The 22271-nt window shown below is 45.6% G+C and overlaps 1 protein-coding gene across 1 annotated transcript; it reads left to right on the top strand.

The window, feature by feature from the left end:
• Positions 1–2066: 2066 nt before the first annotated feature.
• Positions 2067–4411, top strand: LOC125507084 (F-box protein At5g25290-like). Its single transcript, XM_048671778.2, has one exon. The coding sequence runs from the start codon at positions 2103–2105 to the stop codon at positions 4065–4067; it is 1965 nt and encodes a 654-aa protein (XP_048527735.2). The 5' UTR covers positions 2067–2102; the 3' UTR covers positions 4068–4411.
• Positions 4412–22271: the final 17860 nt, after the last annotated feature.

Raw genomic sequence — 22271 nt, 5'->3', positions numbered from 1 at the left:
GGAACCCCTTGACAGTTCGCCTTGAGTAAAACTCTTCCAGCAATGCCCAACATTGGTTTTACCATTCGCCACCCAGCCTTTTCTTTTCCCTTGGGGGTCGCGCGCCCAAGGGTCATCATTATTTTAAACCCCGGGCCAGTGCTCCTCTGAGTGTTGGTCCAACTTGTCAGCCGCCGGTGGCCACTAGGGGCAACTCTGGGTTGGCCTACCGGAAGTTTGGACAATCCGGTGTGCCCTGAGAAAGAGATATGTGCAGCTCCTATCGGGATTTGTCGGCACATTCGGGCGGTGTTGCTGGTTTAGTTTTACCTTGTCGAAATGTCTTGTAACCGGGATTCCGAGTCTGGTCGGGTCTTCCCGCTAGAAGGTCTATTCCTTCATTGACCGTGAGAGCTTGTGATGGGCTAAGTTGGGAGACCCCTGCAGGGATTTGAAACTTTCGAAAGCCGTGCCCGCGGTTATGGGCAGATGGGAATTTGTTAACGTCCGGTTGTAGAAAACCTGAAGTTGACCTTAATTAAAATGAACCAACTGTGTGTGTTACCATGATGGTCTCTTTCCGGCGGAGTCCGGGAAGTGAACACGGTGTTGGAGTTATGTTTGACGTAGGTTGTTCTAGGATCACTTTTTGATCATAGTTTCTCGATCATGCTTTGCTTTCTCTTCTCGCTCTCTTTTGCGTATGTTAGCCATCATATATGCTAGTCGCTTGCTGCAGCTCCACCTCATACCTTTACCTTACCCATAAGCTTAAATAGTCTTGATCGCGAGGGTGCGAGATTGCTGAGTCCCTGTGACTCACAGATACTTTCAAAACCAGCTTGCAGGTGCCGATGAGTCCGTGCAGGTGACGCATCCAAGCTCAAGGAGGAGCTCGATGAAGATCTTGTCCTTTATGTTGTTCCGCTTCCAGTTGATCAGTAGTGGGACCCAGTTGGGGTCGATCGGGGACCTTGTCGCATTTGGGGTTCTTTTTTTATTTTGGTTCCGTAGTCGGACCTTGATTGTATTTGGATGTTCTAATGCTTTATTCATGTATTTGTGTGAAGTGGCGAGTGTAAGCCAACTATGTCTCTTTTCCCTTATGTATTACATGGGTTGTGTGAAGATTACCTCACTTACGACATTGCTTTCAATGCGGTTATGCCTCTAAGTCGTGCTTCGACACGTGGGAGATATAGCCGCATCGAGGGCATTATAGCAGGGGTCCAGCAGGGACGCCCGCGTCAAGCAGGAGAAGGCCGACAATGACGACGACGGTGAGGATGGCGACGACGACGGTGACTACTCCGCGTTCAGCCAGTTCCTTTTTTAATTAGATATATATTTGCTATGTAATATGAATCCGCGAACATGTTTAAGTTTGCTATGAATATATGCCAAAGTTTGCCGAAATTTAGACGTGTTTAGCAGAACTTCGCTGAACGTTTTCTTTTTTGAACGAGCCTGGGGGCGGCCCCTGGGGCGACGGCTGAGGACTAGCTCGCCCTCAGGCCGATTTTTTGCGCCGGCTCACCTCCAGACGACGATTTTAGGCGCCCTCTGGAGGGCTAACTATAGCTGGCCAAATGGGCCGGGTTTTTCGGGCCGGCCCGTGAGCACGCCGGCACGGCCTGCCTTGGGCCAGGCACGGCACGGTCTAAACGGGCCGGGCCCGGCACGCGGCACGCCCTGGGCCGTGCTTGGGCCTGGAGGCTGGGCACGCAGGCCGGCACGGCACGGCCCGATTATATATTTTTTATTTTTTTATACATCTATATATGGCCCAACATGTAAAAATAGGCTAAAAAACGCTCAGTGCGTCAAATAACAGGTTAAAAATACGCGGCCCACCGTGCTAAATGGGCCAACGCGCCGGCCCGTTTACTAACTGGGCCGTGCCTGGGCCTGGGGGCGCAGCACGCGGGCCGGCACGGCACGGCCCGTATAGTAATCGTGCCCTGGCGGGCCGTGCCGGGCCAGGCACGATTACGATGGGTCGGGCCATGCCGTGCCGGGCCGGCCCGTTTGGCCAGGTATGGGGCCAACGGGTGGAGATGCTATTATAGCAATCTCATGAGCCATCACATTTGGCCAAACGACCTGTCTTAGAAAAAAAATCTATGTCTAATACTGCATCCTCTTCTTCCTCCTCAGCCCTCACTCCCGTCCCGGTCCCCTTTTATCCTCTCCCAAACCCTACTACAAATCGAGTAAGATCGAGCAAGGACACTCCGTCAATGTCGATAGGGATGGAACCACCGGCTGGCCACCTCGCCGCTGAATCCTCCCCTCCTGTGACTGTGATGAGCCGGCGGCGCTCTGTGGATGGGCTCCTCCTCCTCCTCCCCAGGCCATACCGAGTCTGCTCCTGTCCGGTTAGTGCTCCTTCTCCCCCCCTTCCCGGAACCGGAGCAGATCTCGGAGAAGCAAACAGGTCCCATCTTTCCTCCGCAAACAACAGCAAAAAGTCGGAATCTTTTCCGGAGTTGATCCATGTTCTGATTCCACAAGCCCCAGGCAATCAACCTCTGTTGATTTCCTTTGCCTACTCGGATCTGCCTCACCTATTCGAATCAGGGGTGAAGCAGCCTCGGTTGGTCACCTATAAATATAGCCACAAGTCTCTTCCTGCTCCACCCAAGTTGCTATTTTGCAAGCATTGCAGCAGAAGCAGTTCGTCTTCCATGACATACTATAATCCCATGGAAGACCCTAGTAGTGTAGACACGATATTCAACTTCTGGGGGCTCCCTATACACACCACAAATTTGGATTTGCGCTCCCTGGTCTTCCGAGTTTTACCTCAGCTGCTGGGTCTCTCTCCTCCCAGCTCACTGAATATTCTCAAGACACCACCACTACTGATAGAGGCTACACTCCCGGAGCTACCAGAGGACATCTTGATGCGCATCTTTGCCACCCTTGAGATCCCTGACCTCATACGTGCCGGCGCTGTCTGCACCTTTTGGCGCTCTGCCTACACCTCCCTGCGCACACTCGGCAAGCACAAGCAGCCCCAGACGCCGTGCCTGTTCTACACCTCTGAATCTTCCAGCGACAATGTTGCGAGTCTCTACAGCCTCGTGGAGAAGAGGGTTTACAGCCTAACTCTCCCGGAGCCGCCTCTCCACACTAGGTTTCTGATTGGGTCCTCTCTCGGCTTGCTGGTCACCGTCGATGAGAGATCTGAAATGCACCTCGTCAATCCGATCACTGGTCAACAGATTGCTCTTCCTTCAGTGACCACGATGCAGCATGTGAAGCCCATTTGTGATGACTCGGGTGCTGTCCACAAGTATGCATACTCAAAGCACACGGCAAAGCAAGTTATCTGCCCTCCAATGATAATTGCTCCAGCTGCCCTGCGGGAATTCTTCCATCAGAAGGCTCTTTTGTTTTATGATACACCCACAGGGAGCTACATAGTGGTGCTCATCCACTTGCCGTTTGGTCAGCTATCCTTTGCAAGGGTAGGGGACGATAAGTGGACCTGGCTGCCACCTCACACTGATTATTTTGACTGCACCTACAAGGATGGGCTACTGTATGCAGCGATTCTATTGGGAGAAGTTCACACCTTTGATCTTAGTGGGCCTGCTGTTACAATGAACACTATCATGGGTGTGGATGATGACGATTTAGAAATTCAGGAAGCATACATTCTTGAAGCTCCATGGGGTGGTTTGCTGCTTGTTTGGAGGTTGAAAGTGTATAGTGGTTATCAGGATGATATTTCATCACTTAAGCTGCACACCAAGGGAATTAAAATACATGAAGTTGATGTTGCTGCCAAGAAGCTTGTGGAAATTGATTGCTTGCACGGCCATGTGCTGTTCCTTGGTCATAACCAGTCACTCTGTCTCAGCACTAAAGAATGCCCTGCTCTCAAGGAAAATCGTCTCTACTTTACTGACGATGATGAGTACATAACTGTGCATAAGGATAATCGTCGCGATATAGGGCTACTTCGCTTGGATAATAATAGCTGGGAAAGCCTTGTGTTTCCTCAGCTTTGGTCCAACTGGCCTGCTCCTGTGTGGATTACACCCAATCTTACAATGATGAAACTGTCGTTGAATAAATAGGACTGGTTCAAGAAGGCTTAATAAGACGCTCGCCTAGGCGCATGTAGGCGAGCTGGAGTGCAACGGCATTGCGTAGGCCCTAAGCCGCGAAGGACTATGTCCAGGAGGAGAAGGTTGTTTTCCAACGACACAAAGACAAAGGGTTGATGATTCAGGAAGCCGTGTGATGGCATCATGTTGTCAAGTTATCAGTTATCAAGTGTTTAGGTTTCAATAACGTGTCTGTTTTATTATGTGTGGTACTCTGTAACTTAATAAATGTCTTGTGGCTGATGTGTGTGTGTGGCTGTGTCTCATTTATGACTTGAGAGAAGTCAGGGAAATAAAAACTTTGTTATTCTCTACTTGTTGTGATTTGTCATTTGCGGACTTCTGATGATCACTGGAAATTTGCAAAGCTGCTTTTTTCTAGCCATGAGATGAGTTCCTACTCTTCCCTTGTCTCAGGTTGTTCATTTATTCAGTTATAATCGACTTACCGTCTCTGATCTCTGTTACTGCGAACAGCTGTATGAAATACATCAAGAAGCCAAGAAAAATAAGTTTGGATGCAATGATTCAAGAGAATGCAGGACAGCAAGAAGCCAAGAGAAATAAGTTAAGGTTCAAGAGTGGGTATGAATCTGAACTGCTGCTGTTTTTATATTTTCAGTAATTTACAAGTAGATAGTACATCATCATGTATTCATATATGTTACATCATTGTTGTTTTTGCCCGTGGAAGCCATCATTTTGGCTTTCAATTGGTGCTGAACCTGCTGTTCTTTTCCCCGGATCCAAAAGGATAACTACTACCTTTGCGGCCTAGGCACTGGCAGGCAGCCACCCTCCACCCAGCGCCTTGTATTAGATCTCACCTGACAGTATTGGGATATCCAGATTAGGGGAGCTTTATAGGCATAATGACAACTTTTTATTAGGTTCTTCTGTAAATTGCACAGAAGAGGTAATTAATCCTCACTGACATGACCTGATATATCCTCAGTATTCTTTGTTTTTCTTATCTTATGCGTGGCTTTAAATTTCAATGCACCTTTTGGAAGAGCTGCCATCTATCTTTCGGGGCCACTTCTGGAAATTATCTTACACATATATCTGTTGTTGCATGTTTAAGAAGTGTTTGGAAAGTTTATTCTTCTGATGTGTATTTTCGAAGTGAATTCATTGCCTAGCTTTTATTCATTTTTCACAATAGCCTATATAGCCTAGGAGAGGCAACCTAGATTGGTGTACATTGTAGCTACTAAATATATAGAGAAATGAAGGGGGCTAAGCTAGCCCACACGCTGTGCGTTTCAAGTGTTGCCCGAGGGCTCCTTTCTGGCTGACACGTTTGCGTTTTTTTTTTCTTTTTTTACCGCTCCTGCTTGATTTACCGCTGAAAGACCATCGGTTTCTTCCTCTATCTTCCAGATACAGAGAGAGAGAACAAAAGAGGGACTGGGGGGAAAGGGGAGCAGCCGTCCTACTCCGCTGCCGCAGCTGGCGGCCCATGCCGCCGCCGTGTTCTTCTCCCCCTCCGCCATCTCCCCTCCTTTGCTTTGGCTGGGCCACGGGGGTGCACACCAGCAAACCCGATGCCTCCTCTCGCTATCTCTCTCACATGGACAACAAACAAGGGCCAACCACGGAGATGAGGTGACGATCCCTGCGATGGCGGGATCGATCACGGCTTTCCCTCACGCAGGCGTGGCCTTCTCCTACCTCATGCTAGCAGCCGTCCACCCAGTGTGGCGTTCTCTTCGCGCTTAGGTACGGCTGCTCCCATCCCCCCTTCTGTGTCTGCAATAGAGATGGTTTTGTGTCCTGCTGCAGTTTTATGTTTTATCTTCAACTGATTGGTTGGTTACTTGAGAAAATGTTTGTGTGGTGTCAGGTTCAGTGCGGAGAAATCTTGACAAAAATACACATGTATTGTATTCTTTGATGTTGCTATTTCATGCCCTCTTTTGTTTGTTAATATGTCTACAAGAACTAAGCATCTTTTTTATGTTTCTATTTCTATAGCTTTTGATCCAATTAGGACTTTTGCGTGTGCAGGACAACCCCAACGACCGGTCCCCCACTCTGTGTGTCGTGTTCATCTTGAAGAACGGATGGGCCATATAACTAAGTTGCTGGGAGTGTGAGAACTATTAAGATGGTTTTAGTTGATAAAGATCACAATGCACAGCCGCACACAACATCATCATGCACGCGTGCATGGTGGCGCATAGCTCTGCCTCCATGGAACATCTGTTCTTATTGAAGCCAAAGGCCGTACTGTTACTGCTGGTGGAATCGCCTTATCCGCGCTTCCTTCGGATTGTTTTTTTATCGGGCTGCACCTGCTCCTCTTGATTCTTTGATCTGTGTGCTTTTTGCCAGCATGTTTCTCTTTCTGTAGCAAAATTGGACATTTTTTTACTGAATTTTGTTATTCTTCTTTGAACCATTTTTTCTACAAGCCACAGAAGGATTTTTGATGTGCTAGCCTCGGTCCAACTCATTCACGTAATTTAATTTACATTTTCTTAATGGCATCAGCATTTCTACATTCACAACCAAAGAATATTCAACATCTCATTATGTATTGTAAAACTATTAAAGTTATTAGATCCAGACGCTTCGTATAGCTAATGCTTTGTTTACATGTTTTAGGGCCTAGCTGATGGATGACCAACTCATTTTTCATACAAGGATAAATTAACTGTTCGAATCACTAGGATATGGGAATATTGGAGCGATGATACAACTGAATTATATGGTCAGAACTTCGTCATGGTAGACTCCAAGGTAAGACTCGCACAATTGTTCATGCTTTCTGATCTATCCTTACCATCTGCCTTAGTAGGATGGCACAATAGAGGGAGCAATTACTGAAAAAAGAATGCACATCTTTGATAATAGAATTTGCGAAGGAGCAGTTTACAAGATTGGTTCCTTTGAAATCTCTAAGTTCACAGAGAAATATAGAGCGACGGAGCGCCCATCCAGGTTCCTGAACCAGAATTTTTTCCCCAAGTTTGGATACACAACCTATCCTATAGCATTACTTTGAAAAACGAATTCGATTGAATACAAGCCTGTCAAGTCAGTTAATTACAGATGCATTTCGTTGGAATGCTGACTGTAGTGTTTACATCGGTAATTCATTTATCCATTTCCTATGCACAGATGTTGGATTAGTTACTGGCATTTTCTACCCACTGGTGCATCAGTTTTTTTTTTTTTGAGGTGTACTGGTGCATCAGCTGAGCGAAGGGGACAGTTCCATATCACTGATGGCTAGTACGCACTTCACGTCTTTTGCTCCCACTCTTTATTCATTTTTTGCTATGATACAATCTTATACAAAGAAATTGCATCCTACTTTTAGAACGTGTGCTGTTGTTACTATGGGGAGGGAAAATATGCGGATGCACTCGATGTCTATAGACTAGTCAAATGATGAACCTGTTGTGCTACTGTTTTTTTTTTCGAGAAACTTCCAATCTATTCATCTTTAATCATGGCAGTACAAAGAACAATAGAGGTAATAAAAATTACGACCATGTCTGTAGACCACCTAGCGACGACTACAAGCATTGAAACGAGCCGAAGGCGCGCCGCCGTAATCATCCCTTCCTCATTGGGGCTGGACAAACCTTTTTGTAGTAGACGGTCGGGCAGTCGGCGTGCAAAGGCCCCATAGGACCAACGCACGAGAGTAGCAACAATCATCAATGAAGAAAGTCGAAGATCAGAAGCTTAAACACCCAAACGAAGATAGGATCCAAACAAATCCACCGAAGACCAGCATTGACCGAATCCCGTGAGATCCGACAGAGACCAGAACCAAATGATGAACTGTTTGTTGGCATGACAAGAGATGAATTTAATGGTAAACTAGCATAATGCCCATTGCAACGGGAGAAACAATTGTATGTTTAAAACACATTCATAGTTTCACAACGGGGAGGGACACTTGTCTCACTGCAAACGGACACCCGCACAGGCACAGCCCCCCCCCCCCCCCCCTATCAACACCCTAGGCCTTGTTCGGTTGCCGTGGTTGTTTCTAACCTCCTGGGGATTGGGTGATCCCCGACTTGTCACCCAACCCCAGCTATTCCTCATCCACATGAATCCCCGACTTGTTCGGTTACTCTCTTTCTAATTCATATATATGAATCGTTGCCCCCGGTCAACGCCAGGTCCGAATCTAATAACCCAAGAAGTTGGGGAGGAGAGGGGAAGGAAGAGGAGGGAGGGGTGGGGAAGTATGCTGCCATCGCGGCCTCCGTATGGCTGCACCGCCGCCTCAAATCACGGAAGAGAGAGAGAGAGAGAGAGAGCTTGAGGACTCGGGGAGAGAGAGCTCAATTTTTTTCTTCCGGCGTACTGATTCCACGGGTAGAGGGGCGAGGAGTATATCCCGGGAAGCACCACGTGGTTTGGGAGGGATTGGGCGGGGATGTAGCCCCGATCGGGTTTAACCGAACACGTTCATAGAGCAGCCCGGGTTGAATCCCGGTTGGGCCGAAACCATGGGGTTCGGCGGGGGAGGGGCTAACCGAACAAGGCCTCAGTCAACGACTCAAACTCAATCCCCTTGGTCATCACAAAACCTCTTGAACCACAACAAAGTTTTTTTTTGAGGGAATGCCATCATGGCTAGCTTTATTGATTCGGCAATATCATTACATCGTTCACAAGAGCGTTTACAAGAAAATCTGGGGGTTCCTCAACCCAATTACTAGATATATCATTATCATATGAATGTTTGGCTAAGAGGTGGGCAACACCGTTTGCTTCCCGTCGACAGTGCACAAACTCCATATTCCCGATCATACCTGCTAAAATGAAGCAGTCTGCAAAAATAGCTGTAGATTCACTCCATATCCTCTCCTGGCCTGAGCATGCATTAACAACTTGAATGGTGTCAGCTTCAATCTGAATTGAGGTATATCCCAAAGACTCCGCCAACTGAAGGCCATTTTTCATTGCCATTGTTTCCACCATGTTAGCATCTATCATATGCAGGATTAATGTACATGATGCCGCAATGAAAGAACCATGGCTATCTCTGATCACAGCCCCCGTTGCTCCTTTCCCTTCATTCTCATGGAAAGATGCATCCACGTTTATCTTGACTATTCCTGAAGGTGGTTTTTTCCAACATTGCTCCCCAGGTGTAGTCCCATACGTGCCTGAAGAAGCTCTCTGCAAATTGCCTGTACTGCAATAGCATTTCTGCTCATTGGGGGTACTGTCTCATTATGTGTTTGCCTTCTTCTGAGCCACCATAGATACCAGCATGCTGTAATAATCCCTTTGCTTATCCCAATGTTCGGCATGTGTGGTAACTTTGAAGGTGGGAGCCGGAGTATGTACTCCAGAACAGCGGAGCCTGATCGATCCACAAGACGGGCTTCTGCAATTGTGTCATAAATTCCCAGTAACCTCCACATTTCCACCGCTCTGCCACAACTAAATAAGAGATGATGGATGTCTTCAGCCCCTTGATGGCAAATCGGACAACTTCCATCAGTACCAACGTGCATGTTTGGGATTAATCCATGAAGGGCCCTCCAGCCGAATATTTTCACTTTTCCCGGGACTTTGAGCTTTCATAGGATTGTCCAAACTAGATTTGACATTGATGGTCCTGTTATTGCCGACAAAGATCTTGAGCTGAACTGATGTTTCCATTCACAATGGTATGCCGATCTTACCGAAAAAATTCCATTACTATTGCTATGCCAGGCTACAGAATCGTCAAATCCGTGGTGGCTTAAGGGAATCTGTAGGATCCGGCTAACATCCAAATCCACCAACCATGTCGTTGTAGATTCATTCTGCTCTTACCTGGCCTCCGGATCAGCCAATCGGATCTAGCGGGATTTTTTTGTTGTTTTTAGGCAAACATGTCATCGTAGTATTTAGGAATTTTACATATTCGTGAGGAACAATTATACCTGAGAAAAAAATCAATTGTCTTGAAATTTCTAAATGCCCTTTTCAAATAAAATAAAATCCAGGCTCCCTAAATCAACAGAGCCAAATTGCCTCACTTAGTGATTGATTTGATATTTACACATTTGAGGGTGTTTATCGGACCAAATCTTTCCCTTGATTCATGCAAAATAACTCTAATCAGACTCCGCATGTACATCACATATCTTTATCTCTGGCTAAAGGAAAACATACTGAATATGACACTATCAAATCCGTTATAGTCTGATAATATTTTCACGACAGAAACTATTAAGTCACTTCTCACTTGTATTTCTGCGAGTTCCTCGCAATACTGGTAATTGGGTCAACTCTTAGAAACAAAGCACGAGCTCTTCCATAAGAGTAGAGCAGCTCTTCCATAAGAGTAGAGCGCAAACAAAGCATTTGTTATTTCAAACAATGAAAGCCACTCACCTCCATCAAGACACAAAAACAGATGATTTCACAACTCCTATCCAAAAGAGAGAGGATATTTTAGAAGAACCAAGCTCAGTCGTTTACATTCATCATGAAGATTTTACACTAAATAACAGATAGAAAAAAGGAAATAAAGCCTGGTTTCGAAGAAAAAATAGTGCTTCACAAGACCAGCTTGAGACCGGGCAAGATATGTTTAAGGGATTAAACGGCAGCTGGAAAAACAAAGGCAAAAAAGCCTGCTCTAGAAGCAAAAGATATGCTTGAGGAGAAACACAAATCACAATAAATCTGCTTCTTGCTAGTAGTAGGTGGCGGTAATGTTGCCGAGGATGAGCAGCACGTAGACGGTGCTGTTTGTGGAGGCCGGCGTCGGAGGAGACGACGACGAGGAGGGGGTGACATGGGGCTGCTGCAACAGGAAATGGATGAGGAAGGAGGGGCGTTGGGGCACAGACGGCGCCGGAGGCGAAGTTGCGTTGGTCGTCATCGGAGGATAAGTGGGAGGATGCGGATGGGACGACGAGGATGACGTGGATGTGGTGCTGATGGTGGGTAGTCGGACTGCTGCGAGCGCGTGATAGAGGAGAAAGGAGAGGAGAAAGCAGGAGACGTGTCGGCCGACGGACCACGTCGGTGTCGTACTTGCCATGGTCGGGTCGGAGGAAATGGGGAAGGGAGTGGGGCAGACAACGGGGAGGCGGGGAAGCCGTGATAGTAGTGGTCAACAGGGTGGAGAGGCGCGTGGGGCAGACGTCGCCGACACCAACTGCCGCCGACAGCGGCCGCCACGGCAAATCGATTCTAACGCTACCCACCTGAAGCTTTTCCTTAGATCAGAGATAGGGGGTTATCTAAAAATGTGTACCGAGTGTGGGTGCCTTTTTGCAAAATTGCCACAGATTGCCTAAAGTTTGTTAGATGCAGATCCGATGGTTGTAAATCAACAATGGCAGACATACCATCATCAGCAACTCAGATTTTTATGGGAGTTGATACTTATTCTTATGGTGCACATATTCCCTCTGTTTCTAAATATAAGTCTTTTTTTTAGAGATTTCAATAAAGACTACATACGGATCTATAGACATATTTTAGAATATATTCATTCATTTTGCTTCGAATATAGTCCTCATTCAAATATCTAAAAAGACTTATATTTAGAAACAGAGGGAGTAGTTCTTATTAGCTAACCGAGAATTAAATTTGTAGGCGTGGAGCGTGATGCGATCCCGCTCTCCGCCAACTCGGCTGGCGGGGAGTCCCCCTCCGAGGCTTGATCGGTAGGGAGGTCGGGTGGTGGGCTGTAATATGAAAGACATTCATATGATTAGTAATAAAACTTAAAGTTTGCGCCCGGGCAGTCTTTGGATTCGTACCTTTGGGCAGGGGGCTTGACCCTGGGGTTCCTTGGAGGAACCTCTTCGGAAGCCTCGGACTCCTCTATGGAGTCTGAGCTATCGTCGAAGATGACTACTTTGGCCCTGCATTGTTTCTTCGGGGCAGGAGGAGGTAGATCCTCCTCCGCGTCATCTGACGCCGCCCTCTTTCTTGTTCCGGAGGAGTCGCTCTCCTCCCCGTCCTCTTCCTGCTCCCCCTCTTGAGCAGAGGGGGATTGGGTTTCCCCGGACTTGGTGTCCGGAGGTCCCCTTGGGCGGAGGCCTTCTCGGGCCTCCCTCTTCTCGACCTTCTTCTTCTCTTTCTACTCCGTCGCCTTGTACGGTGCCACGGCTAGCATTTCCTCTAGCAGGGCCAACCTGGGGTCTTCGGGCAGCAGTGCTGAGCTGTCGATTTTCACGACTTTGTTTAGCCAGCTCTGCAAATGCGGGGAGGAAAGAGTTAGGTTCCTTGTTAAAAGGCAAATACCTGAGCATAAAGAGTAAAACCTCATTACCTCCCTAGGAGGGTGTGCGGCATCAAGGCCGATATCTTCTTTCTTGACCGACCACTCCTTCTGGGTCATGGATAACACCTTCCACATCTTGTCATGGGTGGTACCATAGAAGCGAAGCATGGTGGCTGGGTCCTTGGGCTTGTTGGCCCACATTGGAGCGGCCCGTTGTTGGTAAGGTAGGAGGCAGCGACAGAGCATCACCTAGACCACGTTGGTCAGCTTGGCGTTCGCCTTTATCATGCTGGAGATGCGTTTCTATAGTGACTCCACCTCCGTGGACGACCCCCAGCCGACATATGTAGAAAAGAGTTCGGGGCGAGATCATGAAAATCTAGCCCGTAGAAGAACATCAGCCCCCTGACGAAGGTGTGGAGCGGGAAGCCCAGCCCCCGGATGAAGTGGGGGACGGACACCACCCTCTCGCCTGGCTGGGGCGTGGGGATGACCTGGACCTCCTTCGGGGCCCGATGAATGACATCGACTGGGAGGTAGCCGGCGCGCTTCAGATCCTTGATGTCGTTGTTGGTGATGCTAGAAGCCTCTCACTTGCCTTTCGAACCAGATCCAGCCATGGTCGGATTGAGGAAGTGGTTAGGAGGGGATTCTTGAGGAAGGATGGTTCAGGGCGCTGGAGCTCAGTAGATTGGGAAATCAATGGCAAGAGAGGAAGGGGAAAGCATGCAACGAAAACGGTGGTGGTTTTCCTTCTATAAGCTGCTGTAATACAAAGAGTCCCTTTACTGCGTTGCATACCTCGTCGCTTCCCGATATAATCGTGCCCAACAGTTTAGTGTTTGTGACCGGCTATGACCTTTCGCCAAAAGTTGTCAGGCGAAGGCAGTATTCACACTTGATCGGTTGCCCTTCGAGGCTAAGTAATATTTACAATTGGAATCAGGACATAGTCCGGAGGACGCGTGGTTGAACTTGGCTAAGCGACCCTTGAAGGTTTGGTTGAGGAAGGCTGCATACCTGGCGTGAATGCCGGGGAGGGAAGGAACTGGTTCGCGAAGCCGGTGATTCCTGCGCGTGCTTTAGTATTTTTGAAGAAATGCTCTCATGCTTCACTTGAATTATTTTGAGAGAGGAAAATTTTATGCTCACGTTCTTCACTTAGATTTGTTTGAGCTATCAAAAGCAACATATGAAATTAGTCCCAAAGTGATAGATATTCAAGAGGGATATAATCAAAACTTTCATGAAAATCATTGGACAAAATAAACTTGATTCCTTGTAATAGTTTTGCGATACGTTCATATAATATGTGAGTCATGTTGATGAGTAATTATGCTTTAGTAAGAATATTGGTGTTAAGGTTTGTGATTCCCTATGCAAGCACGAAAGTCAATAGTTATGCAATGAAATTACATCCTACTTGTGATGCATTATTCGGTGTTAGTTATGCTTAATGCTCGCTTATGAGATTATTCGTTTCTTGGTTGGATGCTTCCTAGTCTTTTGCTAGCCTTCACTTGCACTAAGTGTGATCCCTACTTGTGCATCCCAAAATCCTTAAACCGAGTTTTGCCACATGAGTCCACAATACCTACCTATATGCGGTATTTCTGTGCCGTTCTAAGCAAATTTGTATGTGCCATCTCTAATTTTCAAAATAAATTTCTCTTTTGTGTGCTTGTACCGCTCATGAAACGGCAGGGGATGGCTAATATATTTCCATGCTAAAAATGTTATTCTTAAGATGAGTGTTTATTCACTTGTCATTGCACGAGAATAAGACAAAGGTATTAGGGATGCCCGGTCCCAAAATGAAAAAAAATGAATTTACTTTATGTTGTCAAATAATAAATTCCTTGAAAAATGTTGGTATGGACGGTACTCGTGGATTCGATTAGCCGTGAAATGTGAAAGTATGGTGGAAAAAGGAATAAACTTTATTTTTTGTTTGGGAACCGCCTATGATATATCTAGCATGGAAAATATTGGGAACTACTTGATCGTTGTCGTTGACAGGAAAAGTATGCCACCCAAAATGTTTTATCCCTGTCTTTTTCTCTTTGAGCTCTGGCACCTTTACAAATCCTGACTTTCCTCTGTGAAGGGCCTTTCTTTTACTTTATGCAATTTTTATTTTTATTTGAGTCTCCATTTTCTCTTATAAAGCACCAACTAAAGGGCACTATGATCGTACTTGAGCATTGGGTGTAGCTAGTATGTGAGTGTGTTTCATGAATGGATCAATAATTGAGCATAATGGGCCAGGGATAACTTACTTTAGCGTTAATATTTTGAAAGACATGGCTGCTTGTTGATATGCTTGAGTATTGAAATCTTCATGTCAAAACTAGACTATCATTCTTGGATGTTTTACAATCATTTTATAGCAACTTTATATCATTTTTTGGGACTAACCTATTCACATAGTGCCCAGTGCTAGTTGCTGTTTTTTGCTTGGTTTTTTACTTTGTAGAATAATAGTACCAAATGGAGTCCAAACGCAGCGATACTTTTTTGAAGATTTCTTTACCAGAAGACATCCAATGGGCCAAAGAAGTACCGAAGAGGGAGCCCGAGGTGAGCACAAGACACCAGGGCACGCCAGGAGGCCCAGGCGCGCCCTGGTGGGTTGTGCCCACCTCGGTGGCCTCCCACACCGTCTCTTTGCTCTATAAATACCCCAATATTCGAGAAACCTCGGGGAGTCGACGGAAATCAGTTCCAGCCGCCGCAAGTTCCAGAAACCACAGATCCAATCTAGACACCATCATAGAGGGGTTCATCATCCTCATTGGTGCCTCTCTGATGATGCGTGAGTAGTTCATTGTAGACCTATGGGTCCGTAGTTAGTAGCTAGATGGCTTCCTCTCTCTCTTTTGATTCTCAATACAACGGTCTCTTGGAGATCCATATGATGTAACTCTTTTTTGCGGTGTGTTTGTTGAGATTCGATGAACTTTGAGTTTATGATCAGATCTATGTTTGATGTAACTCTTTTTTGCGGTGTGTTTGTTGGGATTCGATGAACTTTGAGTTTATGATCAGATCTAAGTTTTTATCCATGAAATTTATTTGAGTCTTTTGATCTCTTATATGCATGATTACTTATAGCCTTGTATTTCTTCTCCGATATTTGGGTTTTGTTTGGACAATTTGATCTATTTATCTTGCAATGGGAAAAGGTGCTTGGTGATGGGTTCGGTCGTGCGCTGTTCTTTTCCAGTGACAGAAGGGGCATCAAGACACGTATTGATTGTTGCCATTAAGGATAACAAGATGGGGTCTATTTCTACATAAATAGATCTTGTCTACATCATGTCATTGTTCTTATTGCATTAATTCGTTTCTCCATGAACTTAATACACTAGATGCATGCTGGATAGCGGTTGATGTGTGGAGTAATAGTAGTAAATGCAGGCAGGAGTCGGTCTACTAATCTTGGACATGATGCCTATATAATGATCATTGTCTGGATATCGTCATGATTATTTGAAGTTCTATCAATTGCCCAATAGTAATTTGTTTACCAGCCGTATGCTATTTTTCTCGAGAGAAGCCACTAGTGAAATCTACGACCCTGGGTCTCTTCTTTATTATATTTGCCTTCGCGATCTATTTTCACTTGCTTTTATTTTCAGATCTATTAATCCAAAAACACAAAAATACCTTGGTGCAATTTTTGTTTATTTATTTTATCTCGCATTCCCGCGAGATCTATTTATCCAATCTACTAGAATTTTACCTATCTTTTTTTACTCGTGAGGGATTGACAACCCCTCTCTTGCGCCGGGTTGCAAGTATTTGTTCTTTCTGTGCATGAGCTGTTTACATGGTGTTGCGTGGTTCTCCTACTGGTTCGATAAGCTTGGTCTCATCACTGAGGGAAATACCTACCGTTATTGTGCTGCATCATCCATTCCTCTTTGGGGAAATGCCAACGTAGGTAGCATTTCACATAAAAAATTATCTTTTTTATCATTTACCTACTCAAGGACGAGCAGGAATTAAGCTTGGGGATGCTAATACGTCTCTGTCGTATCTATAATTTTTAATTGTTTCATGCCAATATTCTACAACTTTCATATACTTTTGACAACTTTTTATACTATTTTTGAGACTAACATATTGATCTAGTGCCCAGTGCCAGTTCTTATTTGTTGCATGTTTTTTGTTTCACAGAAAATCCATATCAAATGAAGTCCAAATGTGATAAAAACTTACAGAGTTTTTCTGGAATATATGTGATTTTTGGGAAAAAGAATCAACGCGAGACGATGCCCGAGGGGCCTAGGTGGGGGCGCGCCCTAGGGGGTAGGGCGTGCCCTGGACCCTTGTGGACACCCCGTAAGGCAGTTGGTGCGCTTCTTTGGCTGCAAGAAAGCTAATATTCGGATACAAATCATGTTAAAATCTCAGCCCAATTGAAATTAAGGATCTCTGGGAATTTAAGAAACGATGAAAGGGCAGAATCTGGGAACGCAGAAACACAAGGAAACATAGAGAGACATCCAATATCGGAGGGGCTCCCAACCCTCCACCGCCATGGAGGCCATGGATCAGAGGGGAAACCCTTCTCCCATCTAGGGAGAATGTCAAGGAAGAATAAGGAGGAGGGGGCTCTCTCCCCCTCTGTCCTACTGGTGCCGGAACACCGCCGGGGCCATCATCGTGACGGCGATCTACACCAACAACTTTGCCGCCGTCATCACCAACTCTCTCCCCCTCTATGCAGCGGTGTAACACCCCTTCTCCCCGCTTTAATATCTATTTGAACATGGTGCTCAACGCTATATATTATTTCCCAATGATGTGTGGCTATCCTATGATGTTTGAGTAGATCCGTTTTGTCCTATGGGTTGATTGATGATTGTGATTGGTTTGAGTTGCATGTTTTATTATTGGTGCTGTCCTATGGTGCTTTCCATGTCTGGCAAGCGTGAGGGATCCCCGCTGTAGGTTTGCAATATGTTCATGATTTTCTTATGGTGGGTGGCGTGAGTGATAGAAACACAGACCCGGGTAAGTAGGTTGTTTGCGTATGGGAGTAAAGAGGACTTGATACCTTATAATGCTATGGTTGGGTTTTACCTTAATGATCTTTAGTAGTTGCAGATGCTTGCTAGAGTTCCAATCATAAGTGCATATGATCAAAGTAGAGAAAGTATGTTAGCTTATGCCTCTCCCTCATATAAAATTCTAGTAGTTATCATACTTTCCCTAGGGACAAATAACTTTCTTGTGACAAAAAGCTCTATTCTCATGAGATCCCATCTTGGGGTCTTTTCCAGCACTCCGCCGGAGGGGGATTCGATCATGGAGGGCTTCTACATCAACCTTGCGGTCCTTCTGATGATGTGTGAGTAGTTTACCAAAGACCTACGGGTCCATAACTAGTAGCTAGATGACTTCTTCTCTCTTTTTGATCTTCAATACAATGTTCTCCCTGATGTTCTTGGAGATCTATTCGATGTAATCTTCTTTTGCGGTGCGTTTTTGAGATTCGATGAATTGTGGATTTATGATCAGATTATCTATGAATATTATTTGAGTCTTCTCTGACCTCTTTTATGCATGATAAGATAGCTTTTCATTTCTCTCCGATCTATTGATTTGGTTTGGCCAACTAGATTGATTTTTCTTGCAATGGGAGAGGTGCTTTGTATTGGGTTCAATCTTGCGGTGCTCATATCTGCTACGTCTCGAGCTAGCGTTGGTTTTCCCCGAAGAGGAGGGGGTGATGCAGCACAGTAGCGTAAGTATTTCCCTCATTTTTTTGAGAACCAAGGTATCAATCTAGTAGGAGGTCACGCGCAAGTCCCTCGTACCTGCACAAAACGGTAGCAACTCGCAACCAACGCTTAGGGGTTGTCAATCCCTTCACGGTCACTTACGAGAGTGAGATCTGATAGAGATAATATTTTTGGTATTTTTGGTATAAAGATGCAAAGTGAAAAGTAAAAGCAAAACAAGTAAAATAAAGTAATGGAGATTGATATGATGAGAATAGACCCGGGGGCCATAGGTTTCACTAGTGGCTTCTCTCAAGAGCATAGATATTCTACGGTGGGTGAACAAATTACTGTTGAGCAATTGATAGAATTGAGCATAGTTATGAGGTTATCTAGGTATGATCATGTATATAGGCATCACGTCCGTGACAAGTAGACCGACTCCTGCCTGCATCTACTACTATTACTCCACTCATCGACCGCTATCCAGCATGCATCTAGAGTATTAAGTTAAAAACAGAGTAACGCCTTAAGCAAGATGACATGATGTAGAGGAATAAATTCACGCAATATGATAAATACCCCATCTTGTTATCCTCGATGGCAACAATACAACACGTGCCTTGCAACTCTTTCTGTCACTGAGTAAGGACACCGCAAGATTGAACCCAAAGCTAAACACTTCTCCCATTGCAAGAACTACCAATCTAGTTGGCCAAACCAAACGGATAATTCGAAGAGACTTGCAAAGATAACTCAATCATACATAAAATAATTCAGAGAAGATTCAAATATTATTCATAGATAAGTTGGATCATAAACCCACAATTCATCGGTCTCAACAAACACACCGCAAAAAGAAGATTACATCGAATAGATCTCCACGAGAGAGGGGGAGAATATTGTATTGAGATCCAAAAAGAGAGAAGAAGCCATCTAGCTACTAGCTATGGACCCAAAGGTCTGAAGTAAACTACTCACACTTCATCGGAAGGGCTATGGTGTTGATGTAGAAGCCCTCCGTGATGGATGCCCTCTCCGGCGGAGCTCCGGAACAGGCCCCAAGATGGGATCTCGTGGATACAGGAAGTTGCGGCGGTGGAATTAGGTTTTTGGCTCCGTCTCTGGTCTAATGGGGGTACGTAGGTATATATAGGAGGAAGTAGCACGTCGGTGGAGCTTCGAGGGGCCCACGAGGCAGGGGGGCGCGCCCAGGGGAGGGGGGGGGCGCCCTCCACCCTCGTGACCTCCCCGAAAACTTCTTGGAGTAAGGTCCAAGTCTCCTGGATCACGTTCGATGAGAAGATCACGTTCCCAAAGGCTTCATTCCGTTTGGACTCTGTTTGATATTCTGTTTCCTCAAAATACTGAAATAGGCAAAAAACAGCAATTCTAGGCTGGGCCTCCGGTTAATAGGTTAGTCCCAAAAATAATATAAAAGTGGAAAATAAAGCCCAATATAGTCCAAAACAGTAGATAAAGTAGCATGGAGCAATCAAAAATTATAGATACGTTGGAGACGTATCAATATCCAGTGACATAAGGGGACATGCACGTATTTGTATTGTTTCCACTAAGGATAATAAGGTGGGGTTTATTCATATTGATTGGATCTATCCCTCTATACCATGTCATCTTGCTTAAGGCGTTACTCCATTCCTGTTAACTTAATACACTAGATGCATGTTGGATAGCAGTCGATGTGTGGAGTAGTAGTAGTAGTAGTAGTAAATGCAGGCAAGAGTCAGTCTACTTGTCACAGACGTGATGCCTATATTCATCATCATTGCCTTGGATATCGTCATAACTTTTTGATTTTCTATCAATTGCTCAACAGTAATTTGTTTACCCACCGTATGCGTTCTTTCAAGAGAGAAGCCTCTAGTGAAAACTATGGCTCCCGAGTCTATTTTTATCATATTATTTTCAGATCTATAAAACCAAAAACACAAAAAATACCTTGCTGCATTTTATTTACCTTTACTTTATTTTTCACTTTTACTTATCTTTTATACCTATCTCCATCAGATCCCATCCTTGCAAGTAACCGTGAAGCGATTGACAACACCTTTTTCGCGTTGGGTGCAAGTATCTGTTTGTTTGTGTAGGTGCAATCATTGGGGACTTGTGTGTTCCTCCTACTGGATTGATACCTTGGTTCCTAACTGAGGGAAATACTTATCTCTACTTTGCTGCATCACCCTTTCCTCTTCAAGGGAAAAACCAACGCAAGCTGATCAAGAAGTAGCACTGGCAAGCCAGCCATTCATCCCAAATGCTATGCTTGAATGCGGCTATTTCCTTAGCATCCAGACAATCAACAATCTAATTCTTCTTACAAGAACTGATTACAAAATTGTGGGGCTGACTCTTCGGGTTGTTGAACAACATGGCTCAAGTCATCGGCAACTGGTGGCCGAACATAGGTGCCTTGAAAGCTAGCCCGGAAGGCGTCCTCAAGCTCCTCCTAGCTCCCGATGGAGTTTTCGTGGAGGCTATTTAACCAGTGCCTTGCTGGTCCTTTAAGCTTTAGCGGCAGATATTTGATGGCGTGGAGGTCATCTCCCCGAGCCATATGAATGTGGAGAAGGAAATCTTCGATCCACATAGCTGGGTCAGTTGTTCCATATTACTATTCCATGTTTACGGGTTTAAACCCTTCAGGGAACTAGTGTTGCATCACCTTATCTGTAAAGCACATTGGGTGTGCGGCGCCTCTGACCTGGGCGACGTCATGTCAGAGATCGGTTGTCATCCAAGCACGATGCTGCTCCCGGGCTCTATCGTTTATGTCACGCCAAGCTTGGTATCTGTCCCGTCCAGCAGGCGTGTGTCATCTAGATCCCTAAATGGACCTTGTTCTGGCGTTTAAGTCATGCCTCAGATCATGCGGATCCTCTGGCCGTACCGGCACCTTGCCTCTCCGACGAGGAGCACAGGAGGGTTGTCGTCGTCTCCAACCGTCTTGTCCCGTCCTCGATGGGGGCGGTCAGGCTGGTTGCCCCGAGTGTGTCTGGGGGTATGGGCTCAAGGGCCTCGTCGTTGAACTATGGCAACATACGCTGTTTTGGGTAGCTTTTGTTTTGGTCCTACTGCTGATTGTCGAAGTCTTCTTCTTCTTCCAAGACCATCGTCCACCTGTCGTTGAGGGTATTCTGCTCGGCTTTTAACTATTTCTTCTTCTTCAGGCTTCAGGCGGTTGCTATGAGCTGTCATTTCAACCATTCCTGATCCAGAGGTCCATGGGGATGATGAAATCCTTGTGGCCGAGGATGTCCTCCTGTTCGGAGAGTGGAAGGTAGTTGATGTCCTTAGAGTCATTGAGGTCCTCGGGGTTATCCTGGTCCTCATGCCCTTCAGAACCGCCGAGGTGCCGTTTGGGGGCGACGCGGTCGCTGAGGTCCTCCATATTGTCCTGGATATCGTTTTCTCCGGTGCCCGTATTAATTTCCCTGTCCTTCCTCCCCCTGGATCACCTGCGTTGACGTTGGCATTTGGGTGGCTCCTCGCCAGGTTTATCGCCATCCTTTCTAGGGGTGCCATCGCCATTCTTTCCGGGGGTGCCATCACCCTTCTTTTCGGGGGTGTCCACCATGTAAACATTGTAGGTGGAGGTGGCTGATGCGGCTTGAACTATGTCGGTATTTCCCCAAAGAGGAAGGGATGATGCAGCACAACTATGGTAGGATTTCCATCAATGATGAGACCAAGGTTATCGAACCAGTAGGAGAACCACGCAACACTACTTAAACGGTACCTGCGCACAAAGAACAAATACTTGCAAATTACTGTTGGGCAATTGATAGAAATTCAAATAATTATGAAGATATCCAGGCAATGATCATTATATAGGCATCATGTCCAAGATTAGTAGACCGATTCCTGCCTGCATCTACTACTATTACTCCACACATCGACTTCTATCTAGCATGCATCTAGTGTATTAAGTTCATGGAGAAACGGAGTAATGCAATAAGAACAATGACATGATGTAGACAAGACCTATTCATGTAGGAATAGACCCCATCTTCTTATCCTTAATAGCAACGATACATACGTGTCATTTCCCCTTCTGTCACTAGGATTGAGCAACGTAATATCAAAACGATCACAAAGCACCTCTTCCCATGGCAAGAAAAATCGATCTAGTTGGCCTAACTAAACCAAAGATTCAAAGAAGAAATACGATGCTATAAGTAATCATGCATATAAGAGATCAAAAGACTCAAA

This window comes from Triticum urartu, chromosome 5A (assembly GCF_056163025.1).
Source record: "Triticum urartu cultivar PI428250 chromosome 5A, HENAU_Tu73, whole genome shotgun sequence".
NCBI classification, from domain to species: Eukaryota; Viridiplantae; Streptophyta; class Magnoliopsida; order Poales; family Poaceae; genus Triticum; species Triticum urartu.
The sequence above is the reverse complement of the archived record's forward strand: the minus strand, read 5'-3'. Positions and strand labels throughout refer to the sequence as shown.